This window comes from Podarcis pityusensis (assembly GCF_964106645.2).
Source record: "Podarcis pityusensis genome assembly, chromosome: 17".
Lineage (NCBI taxonomy): Eukaryota > Metazoa > Chordata > Lepidosauria > Squamata > Lacertidae > Podarcis > Podarcis pityusensis.
In genome coordinates, this window is record NC_138042.1 from 6724113 (window position 1) to 6745973 (window position 21861).

At 46.9% G+C, this 21861-nt stretch overlaps 1 protein-coding gene across 4 annotated transcripts in view; it reads left to right on the top strand.

Moving 5' to 3' along the window:
* The window catches only part of PDE4A (phosphodiesterase 4A), a 353439-nt gene that overhangs the window by 256423 nt on the left and 75155 nt on the right, over positions 1-21861 (top strand). The window contains exon 1 of one of the 4 annotated variants that reach the window (XM_080988121.1): positions 2083-2234. The exons of the other annotated variants lie outside the window; for them this stretch is intronic. Within the exon in view, the coding sequence (XP_080844247.1) occupies positions 2098-2234 (137 nt within the window). The 5' untranslated portion in view covers positions 2083-2097. Of the gene's footprint in view, positions 1-2082; positions 2235-21861 lie in introns of those variants that run through there. 4 annotated transcript variants of the gene reach the window in all.

Genomic DNA, 21861 nt, shown 5'->3' on the forward strand with positions numbered 1-21861 from the left:
TCCTGTGTTTTCATCCTGTGTTTGAGCGTCTTCAAAGCGCAGGCCAGTGTTTCCCAGTTGTCGGTGTTTATACTACTTTTTTTTTTTAGATTTGCCTTGACAGAGTATTTGAACGTCTTTTGTTGACCAGCAGCATTATGCTTTCCATTTTTAAGTTCGGAATAGAGTAGTTGCTTTGGAAGATGATAATCAGGCATCCGAACAACATGACCAGTCCAACGAAGTTGATGTTGAAGAATCCTTGCTTCCACACTGATAATCTTTGCTTCTTCCGGTATGCTGGCATTAATTTGCCTGTCTTCCCAAGTGATGTGTAAAAATTTTCGGAGATATCATTGATGGAATCTTTCGAGGAGTTGGCGATGGCAGTTATATGTAGTCCATGTTTCACAAGCATACAGCTATGTATGGCAGCTGATTTCAGTTAATAGAGAACAATGGTATGAATGCTCACCATCAGTAAAATGTTCGGGTGGTTGAACTGTGGGCTCATCCAGACTCCCTTTCGCACTGTGCTTTTCAGGCACGTCTGCACTTTAAAGCTCCCTGTCTGAGCTTTTTTAAAATTTCCCTGGGAAAACCCACATTTTACCATTGAATGGGAGCAAACGGCAATGCATGGAAAACCCAACTGCTGTTTGCACAAATTCACCAGTAAAATGCGGGCTTTCACGGGAAAAACGCCGGGACCAAAACAAATAACAAAACTGCTCGTAGACAGGGCTTTAAAGGCTGGATTTTGTGCCTAGAAACACAGCACAAAAGGAATACTGGATGAGCCTTTCTAGGGTAGTTGGTTGACAGTAGGTATTCCAGTGGACCAATCCAGTGTGCTCTGGGATTTTGATTTTTATTCTTAACTTCAGCAAATGTAGCGAAGCCAAACTGATGGGTCAGCAGGCCCCAACCCTGGCTCATAGAAGGCCTGGAAGAGGAGGCCCGTGGGTTGGGTGCAACATGCCTAGATAGCTCAGTTGGCTAGAGAGTGGTGCTGATAATGCCAAGGTTGCAGGTTTGATCCCTGCGTGGGACAGCCGCATATTATTGCATTCCAGGGGGTTGGACTAGATGATCCCTGATCTAGTAGGCTGTAGGGGTACCAAAGGTGATTTGTGTCTTGCAGCAAGCGGATGATAAGAGACAACACCGTGCGAAAGCATTCAGAAAACTTTTTGATTCCAGCTCAGGGCGTAGGATTATGGAAAGCTGTGACTTTGCAAAGGAAGGAGCACTCTGGACATGCTCAGTAACACTTACTTTCCTTCACATGCCCCAGAGCTCAGCTCAGTACTGAGAAGGAAATTCTGGGATGGAGGTCACGACAATCTGAGTCCTGACCTCAGCAGTTAGATCTGCTTGGGGAGGTGACCACCTAGGAGCGCAGGGCGGCGAGGTCTACAATCTCTGGGGGCCACTCATAGGGGAATAAGCACCACTGGACAACTTTCCAAGAAGGAAGGGCAGGAGGGAGGCTGCCTTGCAACAGGTCAGCCAGTGGTTCCCTCCAGCTGACCATTGCCATGCGTAATGCGTGCGCCCTGTCTGGCCGCGGCTCCCCCGGGGTTCAGCCCGGAGCCGTTCCTCGTCGTCCGCAGCGATGCTTCCGAATACCCGTTGCTGGAAGCCACCGGGGACCTCTGGTGCGGATGGCCTGCTCGCAGGGTCCCCACCCTGGGCTCCCGGTGGCCACGGGTGCTGGTTTGACCGGCAGGTTCTCGGGGGGCGGGCGGGGTCTACCTGGAAATGCCAGAGACTGAATCCGGGGGCTGTTGCGCGCGAAGCCCCGGGGCGAGGGCCCTTCCCCTCCAAGGATCCGCGCAGAGCCTGGCGCCGGCGAGGAGAGTGGCGTCCGCGGGACTGCCCTGGTTGCGCGTGGCGCGGGCGCCGGCTCGCTCTCCGCCCCGCGCCGCCCTTGGAGAATCCGGCGCCGGGGTTTGCAGTCGCCAGCTCCGCCCCGCCCCGCCCCTCCGGAGCCGCTCCGCTTTGTGCGGATTCGCGGGAAGATCCGGAGCGCCGCGGGCCGCCCCGGCACACTCCGGGCCACTTCGAGGGCGCTTTTCCTCCTCGGTGCGCGCTTCCCCCCAGCCCGGATCTTTCATGCCGGCCCCGGCCTTCGCGGCGCCTCGCTTCCTCGCGCTGCCGCCGGGTCGCCTGCGCGCCGCCGAGGCGGACATGCATTTCTCCTTCAGCGAAGAGGACATTAAGCGGCACCGGCTGCTCCCCAAGTCGGTGAGGTGGGTGCCTTGCTCTGGCTCGGGCTCGGCGGGGGCTTGGCCCCGATCGCGGGGAGGGGGCGACTAAAGTTTTCCCCGTGAGTGGCGCGCACTCCAGGGACTTGCTCCAGCTCCCGAGCGATGGCAAGCCCGGGATCCTCTAGTCGGGGAACAGGGGACATTTCCTGACCCTCCCTCTGGGTGGAGATCCTAGAAGTGTCCAAGAGTTGGGACCGCTTAGCGTGGAGTGGCAACCTCCCCTTAGCACACCCGTGGGATCGCGTGGTGTTTCTTGGCACCTCTGTAGCAAAGGGAAAGTTTCCTGGAGGGGTGTGACTCGGCCTCCTCTCTGGCGTTGCTGTGGACGGCGGAGGCGCATCTTTTGGGCTGGCACCCATGAACATTCCCAAGGGCAGTCGCAACCCCGCAGGCTCTGCAGCATTGGCCCGAGGGTACCTGTCAGCTTCTCTGACGCTCTGGACAATATCGCCTCTCCGGATGACGCTCTTGCATTGTTCGTGTGATTCAGGAGTTGCACTCCTTGCCCTGGGTGCCTTATCTGTGGGTTGACGGTATTGTTTGTGGCACATTATTTCCAATGATGTGGATAGCCGTGCTGGAAACGCAGTGTGATGAAGTGTGGAGCAAAGTGTATGAAATAAAAGGAGTATCTTTTTTGGCCAGCTCAGAGGCATGGGCATAGCGGGGGGGGGGCAGAGCTGCCCCCACATCAACTAAAACAATAGAAATGCTTAACTAACTGACCAATCACATCGGTTCGGGGCCCCCCCATGAAAGTCCTGCCCCCCCTAACAAAATTCCTGGCTATGCCCATGGTCAGAGGGGTTGCATGCATTGTAGTGCCCTCTGTTTTGGAGCTGCCATCCCATGCAGATCTTGCTGCTACCCGCATGCTTTGGAATTGAAGCCCTTTTGGGATCTGTACCAAGTGTCTCCCTGCAAGAGCTTCAATCAGTTTCCATGTGCCCATTAGAAGGAAGGGATTTGGGGACGGACACATCTGTCTGTGCTTGTGTCTGCTTCTGGTTTTGATCTTTCTCTGAGAGGTGCCACCCTTTTCCTGCACGCATGCTAGGCAGGAAATCTCCAGGCCAAGTGCAAAGGCGAAGGTCTGTCTGGCAGTGGCTGACATAAGGCAGATTCAAGTCACATCTGCCACAGGCCAGTGGGCAGCAGCCCGGCTTACACCCTCCCCTCTCCAGCCACCCAGACGTTGCACGACCCCTCCCTGTCTCTCTTTGAGGCTTTTGGGAATGTGTGTACAAAGAGCCTTGTTTTTCCTTCGGGTCTCCTTTTCAGACAGCGCTGCTGCCTTGCGTAAAAGTTAGTTTGGGACTCCAGATAGTGCGTCACCGTTGGCATTAAGTGTCTGGTGCAACTTTTGCATCGGGTGGCTGCATGATACAGAACATCATGATAAAACAGCCCTTGTTTCAGGGGTCATGTGAGGGCAAAGGAAGGGATCAGAATTATTGTAGCTGCGTCTGCAGCTCTGCGGAACAGGCTGAAAGTTAAACGGCCAGGAAGGCGGTGGCAGCAGCAGCAGGTTCCAATTGTGGTCCAGCGGATGAAAGAGCAGGATTCAACCCCCACCACAACCTTGGGCACCCTGGGTGGCCTTAGTCAAGTCGTCATCTCCTAGCCTCAGTTCCCCGTCTGCAAAAGGGAAATTCCGAGGGCTTTCCTCATACGGCTCATTAGGATACTATTTTCTTATCTTTATGCTTAACTGAGGCCCGCTTCTTTTATTCTTCCTCTTTGCAACAGTCTTCATGGGCCAATAGATAGCCAAAGATTCTCAGGGGTGCCCCTGGAATGCAGGGAGAGTCGCCCTAAAGGAGAACCTGCTAGCTTCTTCTGTCTTGTTTCTTTCAGGAGTGCAGTTAGTGGCTCTTTCAGCAAGATAATTATATCCTGGGAGGGGGACACCTTTGACGTTTTGATACACGAAGTGGATGCCTAGTTTGCCTCTATGATTGGCTGTCCTGGCTTGCTGACTATTAGAGACTCCTATTAGACTGCTTTGGGCTCTCTCAGTGCCTGCCTAGCATGGTATCTGATGATGGGGTCTCTGTAGGCTTCATTACTGCTGCTGTGCTGCTGCTGCTGCTGCTGCTACCACCACAACAACACAGACTGCTATTAGAGTCATGGGAGAAGCTTGGGGAATCAAACCCCCAACCTCACCAAGTCCCAATCTTCTTCTTCTTCTTCTTAATTTTATTATTATTTGGTGCACTTTCAATTTGTATATTAGGAATATGTTCCAATGGAAAGTGTTCTGCGGCATCTGACAGGCTAATCAGTATATTGCAGGTATGTTAAAGAACTCACTTTGTTTGATGCAGCAGTAACAAGGAGATTCTCAGCAAGCAGGTGTACCTTCCAAGTATCTGGTGGTGGTCAGTTTCTACTTTTCAGGTAGAGATAGGGAGCGCAGGGCATGATGATGAAGAACTTTTCAAGGCAGCAAGAGAAAAGTAATACCATAGGTCAGGGGTGTCCAAACTTTTTTTCAAAGAGGGCCAGATTTGATGAAGTGAACATGCATGAGGGCCGACCAAAGTTGTTGAGCTTTTTTTAGGATTGAAGTTGTTGAAATCAACCGCCACAGGGGCCGGATTAAATTGACCAGCGGGCTGAATTAGGCCCCCGGGCCAGGCTTTGGACATACCTGCCATAGATCCTTTAAAAGGTGCTGCAATAGGTGTGCATCACATAAAAGTCTGAGGGATATTAAATCTTGCTCTTGAGCACAATCTGCTGACAAGTTTGCATGTACAAGGCCCATTGAAGTGAATGCGAGCTGAGCCAGAGCACATAGAATGCATCAATAAGCCCATTGATGCATCTAATGCACAATAACTCCTGGGAGACCATGCCCCTTGTCTTTTGGAAAGAACAGTATTGTGTTGGTCACTGTGTAGAGGCTGACTAATCGCTAGAACTTTGTCTCGAGAGATATTCTGGGTGCTCCCATTGTAACCAAGACTTTCTTTCCAGCAAAGGATTGCCTGTAACCTCCATGCTGCTAAACGCGCCCCCCCCCCAAGGCTTGTGTTTATTTTTGCATTGCGAAGCGTATTAATGCCCCCCATGTGATGGTAAAATAAATTCTATAAAGCCACAGTTCTCAGATTCACGTTCTGAAGGGAACAAGTCCCATTGCACTCCTGTGTGGGACTGGATTCTCCCCCAGACTGTGCTTCGTAGGGAGCTCTAATGGAATTGGGTCTCCTCTGAATAAACTTTCTGAAATATGTCTCTGAATCTGGATCAAGTTGCTGGAGTCTCTTGTCCCTTTCCTTAACTGGCAGCTTTTCTTGGCAGCCACATAACCAGTGTGGAGGGGAGTTGTCATTACTACATTGTGTGCTCACTCTTGCCAGGACAGAAATGTCAAATGGGAAACCGGAGAAGAGTGGCTATATTTAAGCTCTGGGGAAGCGACCTGGTTTGGTACTGCTGCATCCCAATCCTCAGGGCTTCTCTGTTTCTCCAGCGGCTGGGTCAGGATCATGCTCTTGAGAGCCAAGTATCCACTGCTGGCGTTTGTTCCTCCATGTTCTGCTCTGAGCAGACTGAGAGATACCTTGCCTAGGATTCCTGTTAGGTTGGAGTGCATGTGAAAGGCTTGTTTGATGCCTTGCTGCAGATGTGGGGAAAGGCTGTTGGGTTGCTGCCCCCACTGACTCCTGCCTGACCTCTGGTGTAGGCGAGAGTGTGGGTCTCGACATCCAAGCCAGCTGAGATGGAGCCAAGATCCCACTTGGATTGTGCCCAAGAGTACTTATGACGCACTCAGCTGTGGCTGCTCAATTGCCTGTGGTATCCCATTAACAGGCAGGCCTGTAGCGAGAAATCTGGTGATGGTCGGGCCTCAGGGTACATTGCAAGTGGTGCGGTGTGGACAGACATCGTAAGTCAGTGCAAAACCTAAGAACGATTAGAGTTAGCATAAGGATAAGCAGTAACTTTTAAGGGAGTTGCAAGTACAGTGGTACCTCAGGTTAAGTACTTAATTTGTTCCGGAGGTCTGTTCTTAACCTGAAACTGTTCTTAACCTGAAGCACCACTTTAGCTAATGGGGCCTTTTGCTGCCACTGGAGCACGATTTCTGTTCTCATCCTGAAGCAAAGTTCTTAACCCGAGGTACTATTTCTGGGTTAGTGGAGTCTGTAACCTGAAGCGTATGTAACCCGAGGTACCACTGTAGTGTGAGAGAGTCATCACCTCTTGTAGTCAACATACACCAACCTCTTCGGTCCCACTGTTGTCTCTGATCAAGTAGTAAGCCTGTTTACTGCAGCAAAAGTCAGAGAAGAAGAAGTAGAAGAGTTTGGATTTGATATCCCGCTTTATCACTACCCGAAGGAGTCTCAAAGCGGCTAACATTCTCCTTTCCCTTCCTCCGCCACAATAAACACTCTGTGAGGTGAGTGGGGCTGAGAGACTTCAAAGAAGTGTGACTAGCCCAAGGTCACCCAGCAGCTGCATGTGGAGGAGTGGAGACGCGAACCTGGTTCACCAGATTACGAGTCTACCACTCTTAACCACTATACCACACTGATAAGTATTCTTGCCATGAGCAGCAATTCATCTTTCAAGCCAGCCTCAGCTATGTTGAAACAGCTACAATCTCCATCCTTAAGTTTTTCGCTTGAGCAGACAGAACACTGGAAAGTGGGGGGCAACTCACTGAGCAGTTGGGGAGAATTCTACCTATAGGATGTCATTTCCTTCTGTCTCCATAAGCAACAAGGTTAGAGACTTTACTTTTGCATTGGGGCTGATAGGAGGTGGACTCCAACAATACCTGGAGTGCTACAGGTTTCCCATCCCTGAATTAGACAACAGAGCAGTGAAAGTAAAATTCATCTTTACATGATAGGCTAGTTTATACACATGCTCTCAACACCCTCCTCGCTGTCCTCCAGCTAGACAAGCAAACAGCATTATTGGAGTTCAATGACATATTCAGCCAGGCAAAAGTACTCAAGAAGAATGCAAAACAGGGCAGGTGAGAGGTGTGCCCTGGATAGAGTCGCAAAGGGCCGAGGGTCTGGCGGGTGGGCGGGTATTCAGCTTCCAGGCCAGAGTTTTCCCCACACTAGCCTAGCTGTAATGGGTTCACTAGACCCCCAGTTGAAGACGAGCAGTTTAACTCAGAATAAGACAGTTCCGAAAGTGAGTGGCAGCGGGGAGGTATGCAGCTTGCCCTCCACATTGCAGCTTAAAATCTTAAGCATGGGGTGAGCTCCCATTGCTCTGTCCCAGCTTCCAAACTTCTGCCAATCCATTCTTAATGATGAGATAGAGATCTGTTATCTGGCGTCCGGTGCTGCAGCTGACCCATAGCAAGCTAGCTGTGGAAGTTTGACCTTGTAAATCCAGACTTCCTTTTGCAGCACACTTTCCAGGCTTTAAAGCTCCGTGTTTGAGCAGTTGTGGATTATTATTTTGGGGGGGGGGGGGGTCCTGGCACTTTCCCCAGGAAAATCCACATTTGACTGTTAAATTGGAGCAAACAGCAATCTGCAGAAAACCCAATTGCAATTTGTTCCAATTCAGCAGTTAAATGCATGTTTTCTAGGGGAAAGTGCCAGGACAACGCACACACACACCCTGCCCTCTGACGTGGAGCCCCCGACCTGTGCTTTGAAACACAGCACAAAAGGAAGTTTGGATTAGCCCTAAGACACTTGTCTTGCATACACCAATGGTCTGTTTTGGGTCACAGGGAGAAGAATGTAGGGCCCTTTGACCAAGGAATCTCATTTCTTTCTTCTTTCAGCTCCACTTAGGGTTTTTCTTTCAGCCTGTCTTCTTTCAACAGACAGGATTGCTTCAAGCTTACTGATCAAACCCAAAGGCTGAAAAGGAGCCAATATTCTATCTCTCTTTGGGTGGTTTTGCTCCAGCATTAGTTCCTTGTTATGTGTGAACTTTCCCCCTTTCTACATTGCAGTGACTTGGTTGCACCAGAGTCCTTTATTTGAATTCGAACAGACCTGTCTCCTGACCTGTTTGCCACACAGTTTCAGTGGAGATTTGTCCTTTGGGTGCTGCTGCTTCTTTGGTGATCACTTGTAGCCGAGTAAAATTGTCTTCCATGAACATGGTCTTAGCAGTGAGTCCGTAAGTGACTGTGGAGGCAAGTTCTGGATCCACGCGTCTTTCCACAGTGGGGATATTAGTGTCCGGGCGGGAGTTGATCATGGTGAGGATTTGCCAAACATGCCTTCCTCTTAGCATGTTTATCCCTTTCGTCCTGAGTTCGGGCTTCTTCAAAGTCCATGACACCTTTGGTCAAGGCTGTTCTCCACTTGGATCACTCTCAGCCTCATCTCCAGTCCTGCAAGGTCTCTTAAAACAGGACGATAGTTCTTCCCTTTAATTAACCCCAGGGGTGTTAATCTGTCTTAAACAGGAAGCCGGTCAGAAATCTGCCCAGGAGCATGGTTGCAGTCCATTTGGGAGTAGCTTTCTAGCCATCCCTTGGTGAGAGATTGTTTAGTTGCAAAGGATGTCCAGTACATGCATTGCATAGTGCTCATTAGCTGGCATTTGAGCACCTGGCTGGGCCATATGTAACAACAAGTGTGCAGTTTTGTCCATGCTCCTGGATATATGGGCTTCTGTTCAGCCAAGTATGTGTTCCACAAATCCAGCACCTATGATCCATCTCATGCATCAGCACGTATTCTTGACACAAGCATTATTCTAGTCTTAAATGCACACTCATTCACACTGACAGCAAGAAACATATTATTCTACCTAAGCCTTCAAAGGCCAGAATGCTGCCTTTGCTTTGTCTGTACAGTGGTGCCTCGCAAGACGAAATTAATTCGTTCCGCGAGTTTTTTCGTCTAGCGAATTTTTTGTCTTGCGAAGCACGAAATCCCATAGGAATGCATTGAAATTCAATTAATGCGTTCCTATGGTCAAAAAAAGTCCAAACAAAGCCAAATTTGGTACAACAAGAGTTTATTAAGTGCTCTTTAAAGTCACACATACTGTAAAGAGCATTTCAAAAATTGAAGGAACAATAAATTAAGTTTCTAAACATGACAGAAAAACATTTAAAAATCAACAAAGTGTACAGTACATTTTCTAAGACTCTGGGGGACAACTCGAAGAAGGTTCCTCTTCCACTCTTTGCTTCTTGCTGAAGAACCCCCTCCTCAACTGTTCCCCCAGCCACCCACCACACAGAAATTCAAATCCAGATTTTTTTAAAAAATACAGCAGAGTGGCCCAATGGTCACAGAAAATCATAAACATGCAGAAAAAAACCACACAAGCTTCCAGATTCTTGCAAACCCCTCCCCAACACCAAGTCCTTGAATTCCAAACACCCCAACCCAAAATCCAAAAACCCCCAAAAAAGTTTTAAAAGTTTAACTTACCAAATGGCTGCAAAAGAAGTTTTGGAAAAGCTTCAAAAATCACCAAAGTCTTCAAAAACCTCAAAAAAGGCTACCACACCGCGTTCTGTGAGTTGCTCCTCGAAGTCAAGTCACAACTGTATTAACGGTGTTAAGAAAAAGGAAACAAACTTGCAAGACGTTTTCGTTTTTCGTCTTGCGAAGCCGGCCCATAGGGAAATTCGTCTTGCGAAGCAGCTCAAAAAACGCAAAACCCTTTCATCTAGCAAGTTTTTCGTCTTGCGAGGCATTCGTCTTGCGGGGCACCACTGTATACATTTACCTGACTTTTTCACCTGCCTTAATTGATGGTTTGCTGTTGGGGATGTTCTACGCGGGTGGCGTTGTGGGTTAAAGCACTGAGCCTCTTGGGCTTGCCGATCAGAAGGTTGGCGGTTCGAATCCCCGTGACGGGGTGAGCTCCCGTTGCTTGGTCCCTGCTCCTGCCAACCTAGCAGTTCAAAAGCACGTCAAAGTGCAAGTAGATAAATAGGTACCACTCCAGCGGGAAGGTAAACAGCATTTCCGTGCGCTGCTCTGGTTCGCCAGAAGCGGCTTAGTCATGCTGGCCACATGACCCTAAAGGTGGCCTTACAATTGGTATCTCCCTTAAACTTCGGGCTAAACTTTCACTAGTGCACGCATTTCCGCCTTATGCTATTACTGGACTGATCTCTGGTGGAAACTTCTCTTTATTGGTTACAAATGTCTATTTCCCCCCGGGAGGGTTAGCAGCTGATCTTACTTCTAGATGGGAATCCCTAGAGGATTTTTTACTTTCTTGTTATCTTAAATATCCTAATGTCCCCTCCACTACCGGAGGCGATTTTAACGCTCGGATAGCCTCAAATCGGGAGGCTCTTATAAAGTCTAAATGGTGGGTCGACCCCGGCGCTCAAACCTACGATCTAGTATATATCCCCACTAGAATATCAAAGGATGTAAAAGTCAATAAGGCGGGAGTGATGCTTTACCAGATGGCTTTACGCCTTAATTTAATTATATTAAATGGCAGGTGTCCTCCAGATATACCAGGAGAGTTCACCCATCTGGGGTTAAAATCAAACAGTGTTCTTGACTATGTATTGGTTTCCCGGGATCTATTTTTGAATGTCACCTCTTTTAAAATTGATAATGCCCAATTTAGTGACCATCTTCCCCTGACAACCAAGTTATGTGTTGACTGGCACCTGCTCGAGCGCTCCCACCCAATCCCGGTGATTGTGGAGCCGTCCACTAAAATAAAGGGGATTAGATGGTCCCCTGCCCTCGCCCATAGATATACGGATTTTATCCGAGAAAAGTTTCCTGGTGATCAGCCGGACGTAGGAATAGTCCCGCGTGATCCTATTACCTGTATGAATTTTTTCTCTTGCCTGATAGAAGTTTTAACTCGCTTTTTTACTTCTCCAAGCTATGGAGTTAAAAACGATTATTTTAAATTTGGCGCCCCTTGGTTCAACTCTGCTTGTAAACTAGCCAGACTCCATCTACATACAATATATAATGACTATAAACTTTCCGGCGCTCTGGCCTTACCTCCATCTTATTCCCTGGCTAAAAAAGCATACAAACAGGCCCAGAAATCGACCAAACGGGAATGGCATTTAAATCGCTGGCAGACTATAATTTCTGCCTCAAAATCTCATAACTCCCGGAAATTTTGGTCCTTAATAAAGGGAAGAAACACGAAATACCCCTTAACGGTGATCCCGGCCCCTACATGGGAGCAGTTCCTGAGAAAATATTTCTCAGTGGCAGAAGCTCCGGCCACTCACTGGAGACCTTCTAATCCCCTTCCCGTCTGGCCCAATACCGACCCTGCTGAAATCCTAGAATTGATAGCTGAGCTGAAAACTGGTAAGGCCCCTGGGCCAGATTTGGTCCCTGTTGAGGCTATAAAGCTACATTCTGCATGGTGGGCAGGGATTTTAGCCAAAACGTTTGACGCAATAAATGCCACGGGCTTAATACCAGGAACGTGGAAGGAGGCCATTATAATTCCTATCTACAAAAAAGGCCCTCCCGGTGACCCAGGGAATTACCGGAATATCAGTCTGCTATCGTCCATTGGGAAAATATATGCCCGTTTTTTGCTGGCAAGGCTGATGAAGTGGTCAGCTGAGGCTGACCTGATTGGGCATGAGCAAGCTGGATTTAGATTAAACCGATCCACAACAGATCAGGCAATTATTCTTTATCACTTAGCCCGGAAATACTCGACACCTCGACGGGGCCAACTTTGCGCAGCCTTCATAGATTTGAAAGCTGCGTTTGATAGTATTCCGAGGCAATTACTATGGGATAAACTTGCCTGCTGGGGAATAGATAGAAGGCTCCTGTGGCTTATCTCCCAACTTCATGCCGGGTCCGTGGCCAGGGTAAGAATATCCCCTGCTGGAGACCTAACTAACCCAGTGCCAGTAAATAAGGGTGTACGCCAGGGTTGTATTTTAGCGCCTCTTCTTTTTAACTTATTTATCAGTGATATGAGGAACCCATTAATCGACTCACAAAAATTTATCCACACCCCCCGTATAGCAGATTATCGTTGTCCTTTACTTCTCTACGCAGATGATGCGGTACTACTCTCTTACTCCAGAGTGGGTTTAAGGAGGGCACTAAAGATTTTTGCATCATATTGCCATTCTAATCATCTGTCTATCAACCACACCAAGTCCAAAGTACTGATATTTTCAAGGAGTCGAAAATTATATTCATGGAAATTGGAGGGCACGAAAATCGAACAAGTACATAAATTTAAATATTTAGGAATTTATTTTCAATATAATTTAGGGTGGAAAGCGCACGTGAATATCTTCAAAACAAGACAAAAGCCCTATCACACTCCCTCCTCCGTTTTTTCTACTCTGAGGGGGCCTTATTCATCCCTGCGGCCTTGAAAGTGTATAGCATCAAAGTGATGGCCACAATGGCCTATGCTGCACCTTTATGGGCTGCCTTTGCAAACCTCTCACCTTTAGAGTCGCTTCAAAGCCAATTCTTACGCCGACTTTTAAAACTACCAACATGCGTAAGTAATGCGGCTATTCGCTTAGAAATGAAGATCCCCTCAGTGGAGTTAGTTTTATGGAGGAGAGTTTTGATTTATTGGATATCCCTATGGCATAAACTCCCGAACCACTATCTCATTCAATGCATGTGGCGGGATGACTTCACAAATTTGTGGTCAGGAAAAATCCATGCCAAATTGCTGTCCTATGAGATCTCGCCCACGGAATTGCTCAAACTGGATCTAAACGCGGCAAAAAGGTGTATAAATCAAAGGCTGGATGATGTGGAGCTATACCAAAATTTCTTAGCTGGTGGTGGAGCCTGCTCGCCGTTAAATCTCGGCATAACCCCTATCTATCGTGCTCCGTCCTACTTAACATCGCTTATAGCCGCATCTCACCGATATGCCTTCATTAGAGCCAGGTTCAATGTTTTTCCAACAAACGTGCTGAGACATAGATTCACTAAGGGCCAAGTCCCTTCAATGTGTGCTTGTGAAATCAAAACATCTGAATCTTTACATCATGTTATGTTTATCTGCCCTATGTACAGTTCAGCTCGTGCTAGTATACTAAACTCCATAATCCAGCCTATGGCTGACAAACCAGTAGACCTACAGCTTGCCTGGGTTCTTCAAGATGTAGATCCTTATATTACTCTACAGGTTGCTAAATTCCTAACAGCCGTTCTCTCGTACAAGAGACGGAATGGAATGTTAGCTGATTATTGATAGTTATAAGAATTTTTGATATTGACATCAGATATTGATTTTAGCGTAGTGCCTAAATTTTTAACTTTAATCTTAAATTTCTGTTTTGATTTGCCAATATTTGTCCTTGTGAGCTGTGAATTGTGTTATATTACTTGTGGCTTGTACGAGACCGCTGTTTTATTTGATTTGTTTTGTGTGTTGTGCTTTATGATGGGCGTAAAGCCGAATAAACATTTTGATTGACCCGGAAGCTGTACGCCGGCTCTCTCGGCCAATAAAGCGAGATGAGCGCCGCAACCCCAGAGTCGGCCACGACTGGACCTAATGGTCAGGGGTCCCTTTACCTTTATCTTTATGTTCTCTACAGGTAACTTTCTCTCTGAATTGCAGTGCCTTCAATGCTAGGGAGTTGTTCGTAATGGAAGCTGTTATTGTTCTGTCTGATTTTCATAGGAGATCTGCCTGCTGAACTATCAGCTCTCATTAGCACATTCTGAATCTCTGGACTGAGTGAGAAAGCAGAGCCCAGTTTGCATCACAAGGGAGGTCCCATGGGAGCCAGGAGTGGCACAACAGTGGAGGGACTTGGTTCCTTGATTGCTCTCTAAGGGAGAAGCAGGGCATCAGAGAACCTGTTTACCTCCACATTCATCTACTTGTGGCTCCAGCTCCAAAGCATTCTGCAAATATTGTCACATTGAGCCGCAACAGAAAAGTCAAGGAGAGTTGCCCACATTCTCAGTGAGTAAAATGAAAGAATGCTTAGCATTGCTATCACACTTCTGCATATCCTTATGTGCTCTTATATTGTCGTAAATCATAGAATCATAGAATCTTAGAGTTGGAAGGGACCCCAAGGGTCATCTAGTCCAACCCCCTGCAATGCAGGAATCTCAGCTAAAGCATCCATGACAGATGGCCATCCAAACTCTGCAGCGAAGGATTCTTAGTTGAGATCTCTTTTCTTGTAACTTGGTCATGGATTCAGGTCCTACCCTCCGGAGCAGGAAAAAAGAAGCTTGCTCCATCTTCTGTGTGACAGTTTTTGAAGATGGCTATCATACCCCCTCTCAGTCCCCTCTTTTCCAGGCTAAACGTACCCCACTCCTTCAACAGTTCCTCATAAGGTTTGGTTTCCAGGCCCTTGATCAGCTTGGTTGCCCTCCTCTCCACACATTCCAGCTTGTCAAGATCCTTCTTAAATTGTGACACCCAGAACTGGACACAGAACTCCCAGTGGTCTGACCAACTGGTACTATTACTTCTCTTGATCTGGACTCTGGGCTCCTGTTGATGCAGTCTAGAATAGCATTAGCTTTTTTTTGCTGCTGCAACACACTGTTGACTCATTACAACAACCCTATAAGGTAGGCATGATGAGTAGGCTAACAAATTTATTGTTGTTTTTCTTCTTCTTCACCATACAGCAGATGAGAGCCCTGAGGTTTGGAGTGTAGTGGGCTTGCAGAGGGATACCTAGTGAGTTCATGGCAGAGGAGATATTTGACTGATTTGTAGCTTAGTCTCTAAACAACCGGAAGATATTAAGAATGTGTGGGTAATCTCCCTTAGGCTTTCCAGATGATTATGAAATGTACCTTCCTTCAACCCTATTCATTATGACCGTGCTAACTTGTATTGATGGGAGTTATAGTCCAAAACATCTGAAGGGGACCAGGTTGGGGAAACTGGATTTAGGATAGTTTGTGACACTTTGAGAATGTGTTTCCACCAGTTGTGCCCCCTCCTTTTCTTGATCACTGGGGGCTCCTCCAAACCCACCCTTCTTGCCTGGCCAGCTGTACCAAGGTAACGTCCAACTTGGTGCCCTAACCTTAAATGAACTCTCTGGGTAAAGAGCTTCTGCACACCACAAACCTTCCAAAGGAATAACCACACCCAATACTAATTGGAAACAGAGGCAACAGCAGATTTTGCCAGCATGAGTCTCTGCTTCGCTCAGCTTAGTGTTTCTAGCATGTGCCCTCCATAATAATATATACACTATACTGGGGTTGCCAACAATTTTGGGGGGCCTGTGGGGAATATTTGCAAACTGGAGGAACTGTACACCACAGCCAAGCACACACAGCAACCTATTCTGCTGGCTGCTGCCTCCTAATTTTGGGAGGCGGGTAGGGTCACCCCACCCACAGATGCAACATTGCGATCCTTGCGCTACATCCTCACATGCCTACAAACTTCTCAGGGGAACGTCTCACAAGCTACCTCGCAGTGGTGTTTTTATAAAGGTGTGTGCATCCCAAGCAAACCAGGCCGATGACGCCAGGATGCTGCCCTTGAGTATAATGACCATATAAAGCCAAGTGGGAATGCTATTTAGCTAATAACACGGGCAACAACAAAAAGCCCACATTGATCCCGAAGGGGCATGTGGGGGATTGTGTAATGTCCCTACATTACATGTGTGGTTTTATTTAATTTTTTAAATATAATTTTCATTTATATATATTACAACAATTATTCAATCATAATTTTAATATTTCAAACTCCGACATCCCTCCCTCCCTTTCTGTGGTTCTTTACATTTCTTTTCACCTTCCTGCATACTCCAAATGATTGCAACATATTCTTTTATATATCCATTCCCATATATATCCCGTATATATTAAAAACTTCCCTAAACAGGATTGCCTTCAGATGTCTTCTAAAAGTCAGATAGTTGTTTATTTCCTTGACATCTGATGGGAGGGTGTTCCACAGGGCAGGCGCCACCACCGAGAAGGTCCTCTGCCTGGCTCCTTGTAACCTCACTTATCACAGTGAGGGAACCGCCAGAATGCCCTCAGGGCTGGACCTGTAGCCCATTAACTTCTATATCCATTCTTCTCTCATCAGAACTTCTTCTTCCTTCCATTTTTGGGCAAATAGCATTCTTGCAGCTGTGGTTGCAGCCCCTACATTACATGTGTAGCTTCCATCTGCAAACACCACACATTGCTAGCATAAGCTGGAGGCTGCATACATGGTAAGCCGTTTTAAAATGCTACCCTGCACATGGCCAGGGTAATATTTAAATAGGTCCTCTACCAAGTCCAGCTGTTGGCCCATATATGCCATTACAGTGGTACCTTGGTTCTCAAACTTAATCCGTTCCGGAAGTCTGTTCCTAAACCAAAGCGTTCCAAAACCAAGACGAGCTTTCCCATAGAAAGTAAGGCAAAATGGATTAATCTGTTCCAGACTTTTAAAAACAAACCCTAAAACAGCAATTTAACATGAATTTTACTATCTAACGAGACCATTGATCCATAAAATGAAAGCAATAAAGAATGTACTGCAGTCACACATCTATCAATTAGGAGCTGAACTGAGTTCCACACAGTCACAAAAACAAAACAAAAAAGCTGCAAAAACAAAAATGCAAAAAAATTTAGCAAAAACGGACAGACCTCAGCGTAACACTCAAAACAGAGCACGTTCAGCTTCCGAAAAACGTTTGCAAACCAGAACACTTACTTCCAGGTTTGCAGTGTTTGGGTTCAAAGTGGCATTTAAGAACCAAGGTACTGTCTACAAAATGACTGTTGACAGAGCTTCAGGATCTTAACAGGATCTTTCTTAGCCTTCCTACTTAAGATCCTGTTAAGTGGAGAAGCTGGGGAACCTTCTGCTTCCAAAGCACTCTTTATACCTTAAGCTGGGGTGCCTCTGGCTTCCCTTCTCCCAAGCACACATGAACATATGAAGCACATCTTACATCGAGGATAACCACTGGTCCATCCAGCTCATTTACTTTGAGGGCCCGCAGATCTCTCAGGGTCTTGGGAGTTCCTTCAACTCTGCTACCTGAGGTTCTGTTACCTGGAGATGCCAGGAGTTGAAGCTGGGATCTTATGCATGTGCTCTGCCAATGAGCCACGGCCTCCCCTCTCACATGGACACAACTGAAGTATTTTTTTATCATCAGACGTTAGGGCAAAGGAAGGTGTTTTCTTTCCTGTACTGTACTGTAACTTTTTAAAAGCCCAACTCTAAAACACATCTACTTGGATGTATGCTTTATTAATCTGTGGTTTGAGTTGCAGGTTTCAGCTTCAGTGTTATCCATGCTGGAAATAATTTCCATAGGACACAGTATGATTTACTCCAGTGTAAAAATGCATAGGATTGAACTGTTGATTTCTAACAACAATAACAACAAAATTTATTTATACCCTGCCCTCCCCGGCCAGAGCTGGGCTCAGGGCAGCTAACACCAATAAAAGCACAGTAAAAACATAATGGGGGGGGGGGACCAATATAAAATACAGGTTAAAATACAATTTAAAATGCAGCCTCATTTTAAAAGTAGCCAATAAATCAAGACCATATGGGGAGGGAAACATAAGCGGCAGACTGAGTCCAAACCGAAGGCCAGGCGGAACAGCTCTGTCTTGCAGGCCCTGCGGAAAGATGTCAAGTCCCGCAGGGCCCTGGTCTCTTGTGACAGAGCATTCCACCAAGTCAGGGCCAGTTCTGAAAAGGCCCTGGCCCTAGTTGAGACCAATCTAACCACCTTGCGACCTGGGACCTCCAAAATGTTGCCATTTGTGGACCTTAAGGTCCTCCGCAGGGCATACAAGGAGAGGCGATCCCATGGGTACCTGGGTCCTAGACCGCTGTTTATCTACAGAGGCGAACAAGATAGTGAAGCATACACCATACACATACAGTTCCCTGTGGACATTCTTCAGGATTCACATTTCTGTTGTTTATTATCAGCAGCATATGATCTTGAAATATGGAAGAGGGTAAACGGCTGGAAACATATAAATGAGAAACTGGGGAAAGTAGGGAATGTTGAAGCAAAACACAAGCAGATACTTCCTAATCCCTAACATTTTTCACCTGGGCACAGCACTCTTCCCCAATTCCCCTTTTCTGCTTCTCTGATTGCCAAGCAAGGTTCGTTAGCAATCTGTCCAAACAATCATTTTAAATTTAAGAATGTTTGCCGATTATTTGATTTATAAAATTTACAAACTGCTTTTCACCTCAGCGTGATCCCAGAGTAGTGTCCAACACAAAAATAACAATGAAATCAAAAATAGGTCAAAATAGCAGTAGTAGTGCACAGAGACCTAAAACCCCAAAGAAAAATGAATCAAGCCACTCAGAGCCTTGGAGAAATGTTGTGTTTTGATTAAGCCCATCAGTGATGTCTTTGTCATGAGTGTTTCCAGGGGGAAGGAGTGCCACAGTTGGCACAACTATGACTTGAGAAAGCCCTGTCCAGTCCAGAGTCGCCATGCATCAAGTGACATTTCCCAGTGGTGGAAGAGGAAGAGCCCCCTCAGCTAACCTGACTGTTGGGGCTGACAGTCCATCAAGTACCTAGTTTGGGCCTTGTTCAGGGGGTTGTTAATAACAGACCTATAGTTTAGAAAGAGACGCGGGTGGAGCTGTGGGTTTGCTGATCAGAAGGTTGGCGGTTCGAATCCCCGCAATGGGGTGAGCTCCCCTTGCTCGGTCCCTGCTCCTGCCCACCTAGCAGTTCGAAAGCACGTCAAAGTGCAAGTAGATAAATAGGTACCGCTCCGGCGGGAAGGTAAACGGCATTTGTGTGAGCTGCTCTGGTTTGCCAGAAGCAGCTTAGTCATGCTGGCCACATGACCCGGAAGCTGTATGCCAGCTCCCTCGGCCAGTAAAGCGAGATGAGCGCCGCAACCCCAGAGTCATCCGCGGCTGGACCTAAAGGTCAGAGGTACCTTTACCTTTAGCCAGTTTAGATCCTGCAAAATAGGTGTTATATGTCATCACACTGAAGCAGCAGGCAATCTGGTAGCAGCATCTTTTCCTAGATCATCTTCAAGGGTAGCCCACATTGAGTACATTGCAGTATTCAAGGCGGGAGGTGAATAGAGTTTTTTAAAAAATAAATAAATTTTCAGACACAAAAGAATGAAAAAATTATTTCCCAAGTCAGTGTTGGCCATGGCTGAGGTGTGAAACCCACATGTCCTCAGCACCAGAAGAGAAAAATGCAATGTCTCCTGGGTGTGATGTGTGCCTTGCACACTTCTGTACAGTGTAGTGTCAGAAAATGCTTCCTCAGTATCATCCACCTGGTAACCTGTTGTCATTGGTGTGACACTTGCTTGCCAGTGTAAGTTATTGCCCTTTTCCCCTCATCTGTCTGTGCACTGATAAGGCCCCCATCACCTTCTTTGCTCTTACGTTGACATGGTGTCTCCTTAGTCTTATCTGCTTCCATTTCCTCCCCTGTGGGAATGACGTAGGCAGCTCTTGGCATCTGCGCCTTAGCACTCTCCGAGAGGAATTTCTGACTTAAGTCGGCAACAAAAGCACGTACTCACAACAGCCGTGTGTGTGTGTTTCAGCAGAAATCCCTTGCGCAGTGTGTCTCCTCCGTTTGCTGCCAAAAGGTTAAAGCAAACAGTTCGAAACAGAAGAAAAGTGCTCTATGGTTATATGGAGATTGGCATGAAATAAGAGTGTCTGTGGAATTTTTAATTTAAATTAAAAAACAAAAACCAGTTCTGTTCTTGGGTGGAATGAAATTGGGCTAGTACCAGAGATTGCCATTGCTGGGCACTTGCCAAGGTGCCCACTCCACCGGGGGGCTGAGCAACAGCCTCTGCTTCTGTTGCCCCATTCCTCTTGGGCACCAGTGCAAACTGAGTCCAAAGGAAGAGAGCAAATTGGCACTGGCAACAGCAGCATGAAAGAGGTGAGCCCCTGTGGGGAGGGTTTCTACTGAGGGCACCTTGCCCAAGACGCTTCCCCCCCCCCCACAAAAAATAAAACCCAACCCCTGGAGCTATCACTGGAATGAGGCACACATTCTTTCTCACCCTTCTGCTTGCACTGTGCCAGTTTGTCACATTCTGTGCAAAGCTCTTCCGTTCTCCAAGGAAAATCCAAACAGAATGAATGGAAAGCACGAGCTACAGTTTGATCCTTTTCCAGGCAAGTCGTACAAAAGGCTTGCTTCAATTAGGAACCTCTTATCTGCCCATGAGTCAGACAGACGTTTAAAGCGTCAGACTGCATTCCTAGAACTCCTTACCCTTTGAAGACAATCTAAAATCCCCAGGCTCAGTTCGCATCTGTGCACCTCTTCTTCCTGCACTTCGGTTCCTTTATGAAATTAGGGTTAAATTTCTTATCAGCGTGACTGCAATGGGAAGCAGGGAACTCCACCCATTAGTGTCCCACGCCTGCAGCCGATTGCTTTAAATGCGTACACTCCACCTTCTTTGGCTTGATCATCTCTCAGCCCAGGGAGAGACCCAAATCCGCTTATGCAGATTGTTGCATAATGTGTTTTGGTCTTGCAGGTCACCTCGGCCACCCACAGCCCCACCTCCGTTGAGCAGAGGCAGGGCATGCTAGAGATGCTCACAGTGGATTATACAAAGATGGATGGGGGGGGTATTTTCAATTTTAAACCACTCATTAATTTCATGAAATGCTACTTGGTTCTTTGAAACGTGCTTGTCCTCCACTGTTTGAATTTGATGGAAACTATATTGGAGGCTTTATGCTTGGATTGTTGACTGTTAGCTTGAATCGGTACCTTTGCCCAATATGGAAGGCATGGGGTTTCCTCCCTCTCTAGGGTTGCATAGCAATCCTGAGGAAGCCAACATATCAACCTTCTGAGGTGCTCTCTCTGTAAGAGAATAGAGGCCTCCTAGTGGCTGCCCAGCTGCTTACAACTGATCCACTCCACCGAAAAAGCTCAGCTGGAGGAGAGCACATGATGATCCAGGCCTGTTTGATTGCAAGCACTGAACTGAGGGACATGTTCAAAGCTGCTGTAATTCTAGGTTAGTTTCGTGGTTCTTTCTATGATTTCTTAGCATGGTTTTTGTTGGAGCAAGGAATATATGTCAGAAGTGAATCCAATAGGACTTTCACATCAAGTTTATAGCACCACAGCTGCATGTTCCTTACATTTTTAAGCATCCTTTGTTTTTAGGAGTCAAGACACACACATATCCATTACGTCTTTTCCAGTATTTTATATTCAGGAATCTGCTGGTTTCCACTGGCATACATAGCCCCTGGTTCAGAATACCTTTAGATCCCCACAACAATATTTTTGTCTAAAGGCCTGAAGAGGTTACTGGGGTGCATATAATCTGGGTTCCAGTCTCCCTAGCAGCTTCTGAGATATTGCATGGGATCCTGAGCAGCGGGTTGTATGGTGAATTTGCATTGCACTGGCAAAATCCCTAAGGACTGAACCTAGCTGATCGTCCTCAAAATAGGAAGCCCTTGGTAGGGTTAGAGAATACTGCAAACACTTTACAAAGGAAAAGCAAATTGAAATTAGCAGGTTGCAGTGAGGACAGAGCAGAAAGGTAGAAATTCCAGTAGCTATAAAACATGGCCTGGAAATGCCAGAATAGGGATCCCTGGGTGCCACGATTCAAGTTTGGGACAAGAACTCTTTGGTAAGAGAACCCAAGCAGAGATTTAAAATTACAAAACATGCAGCAAG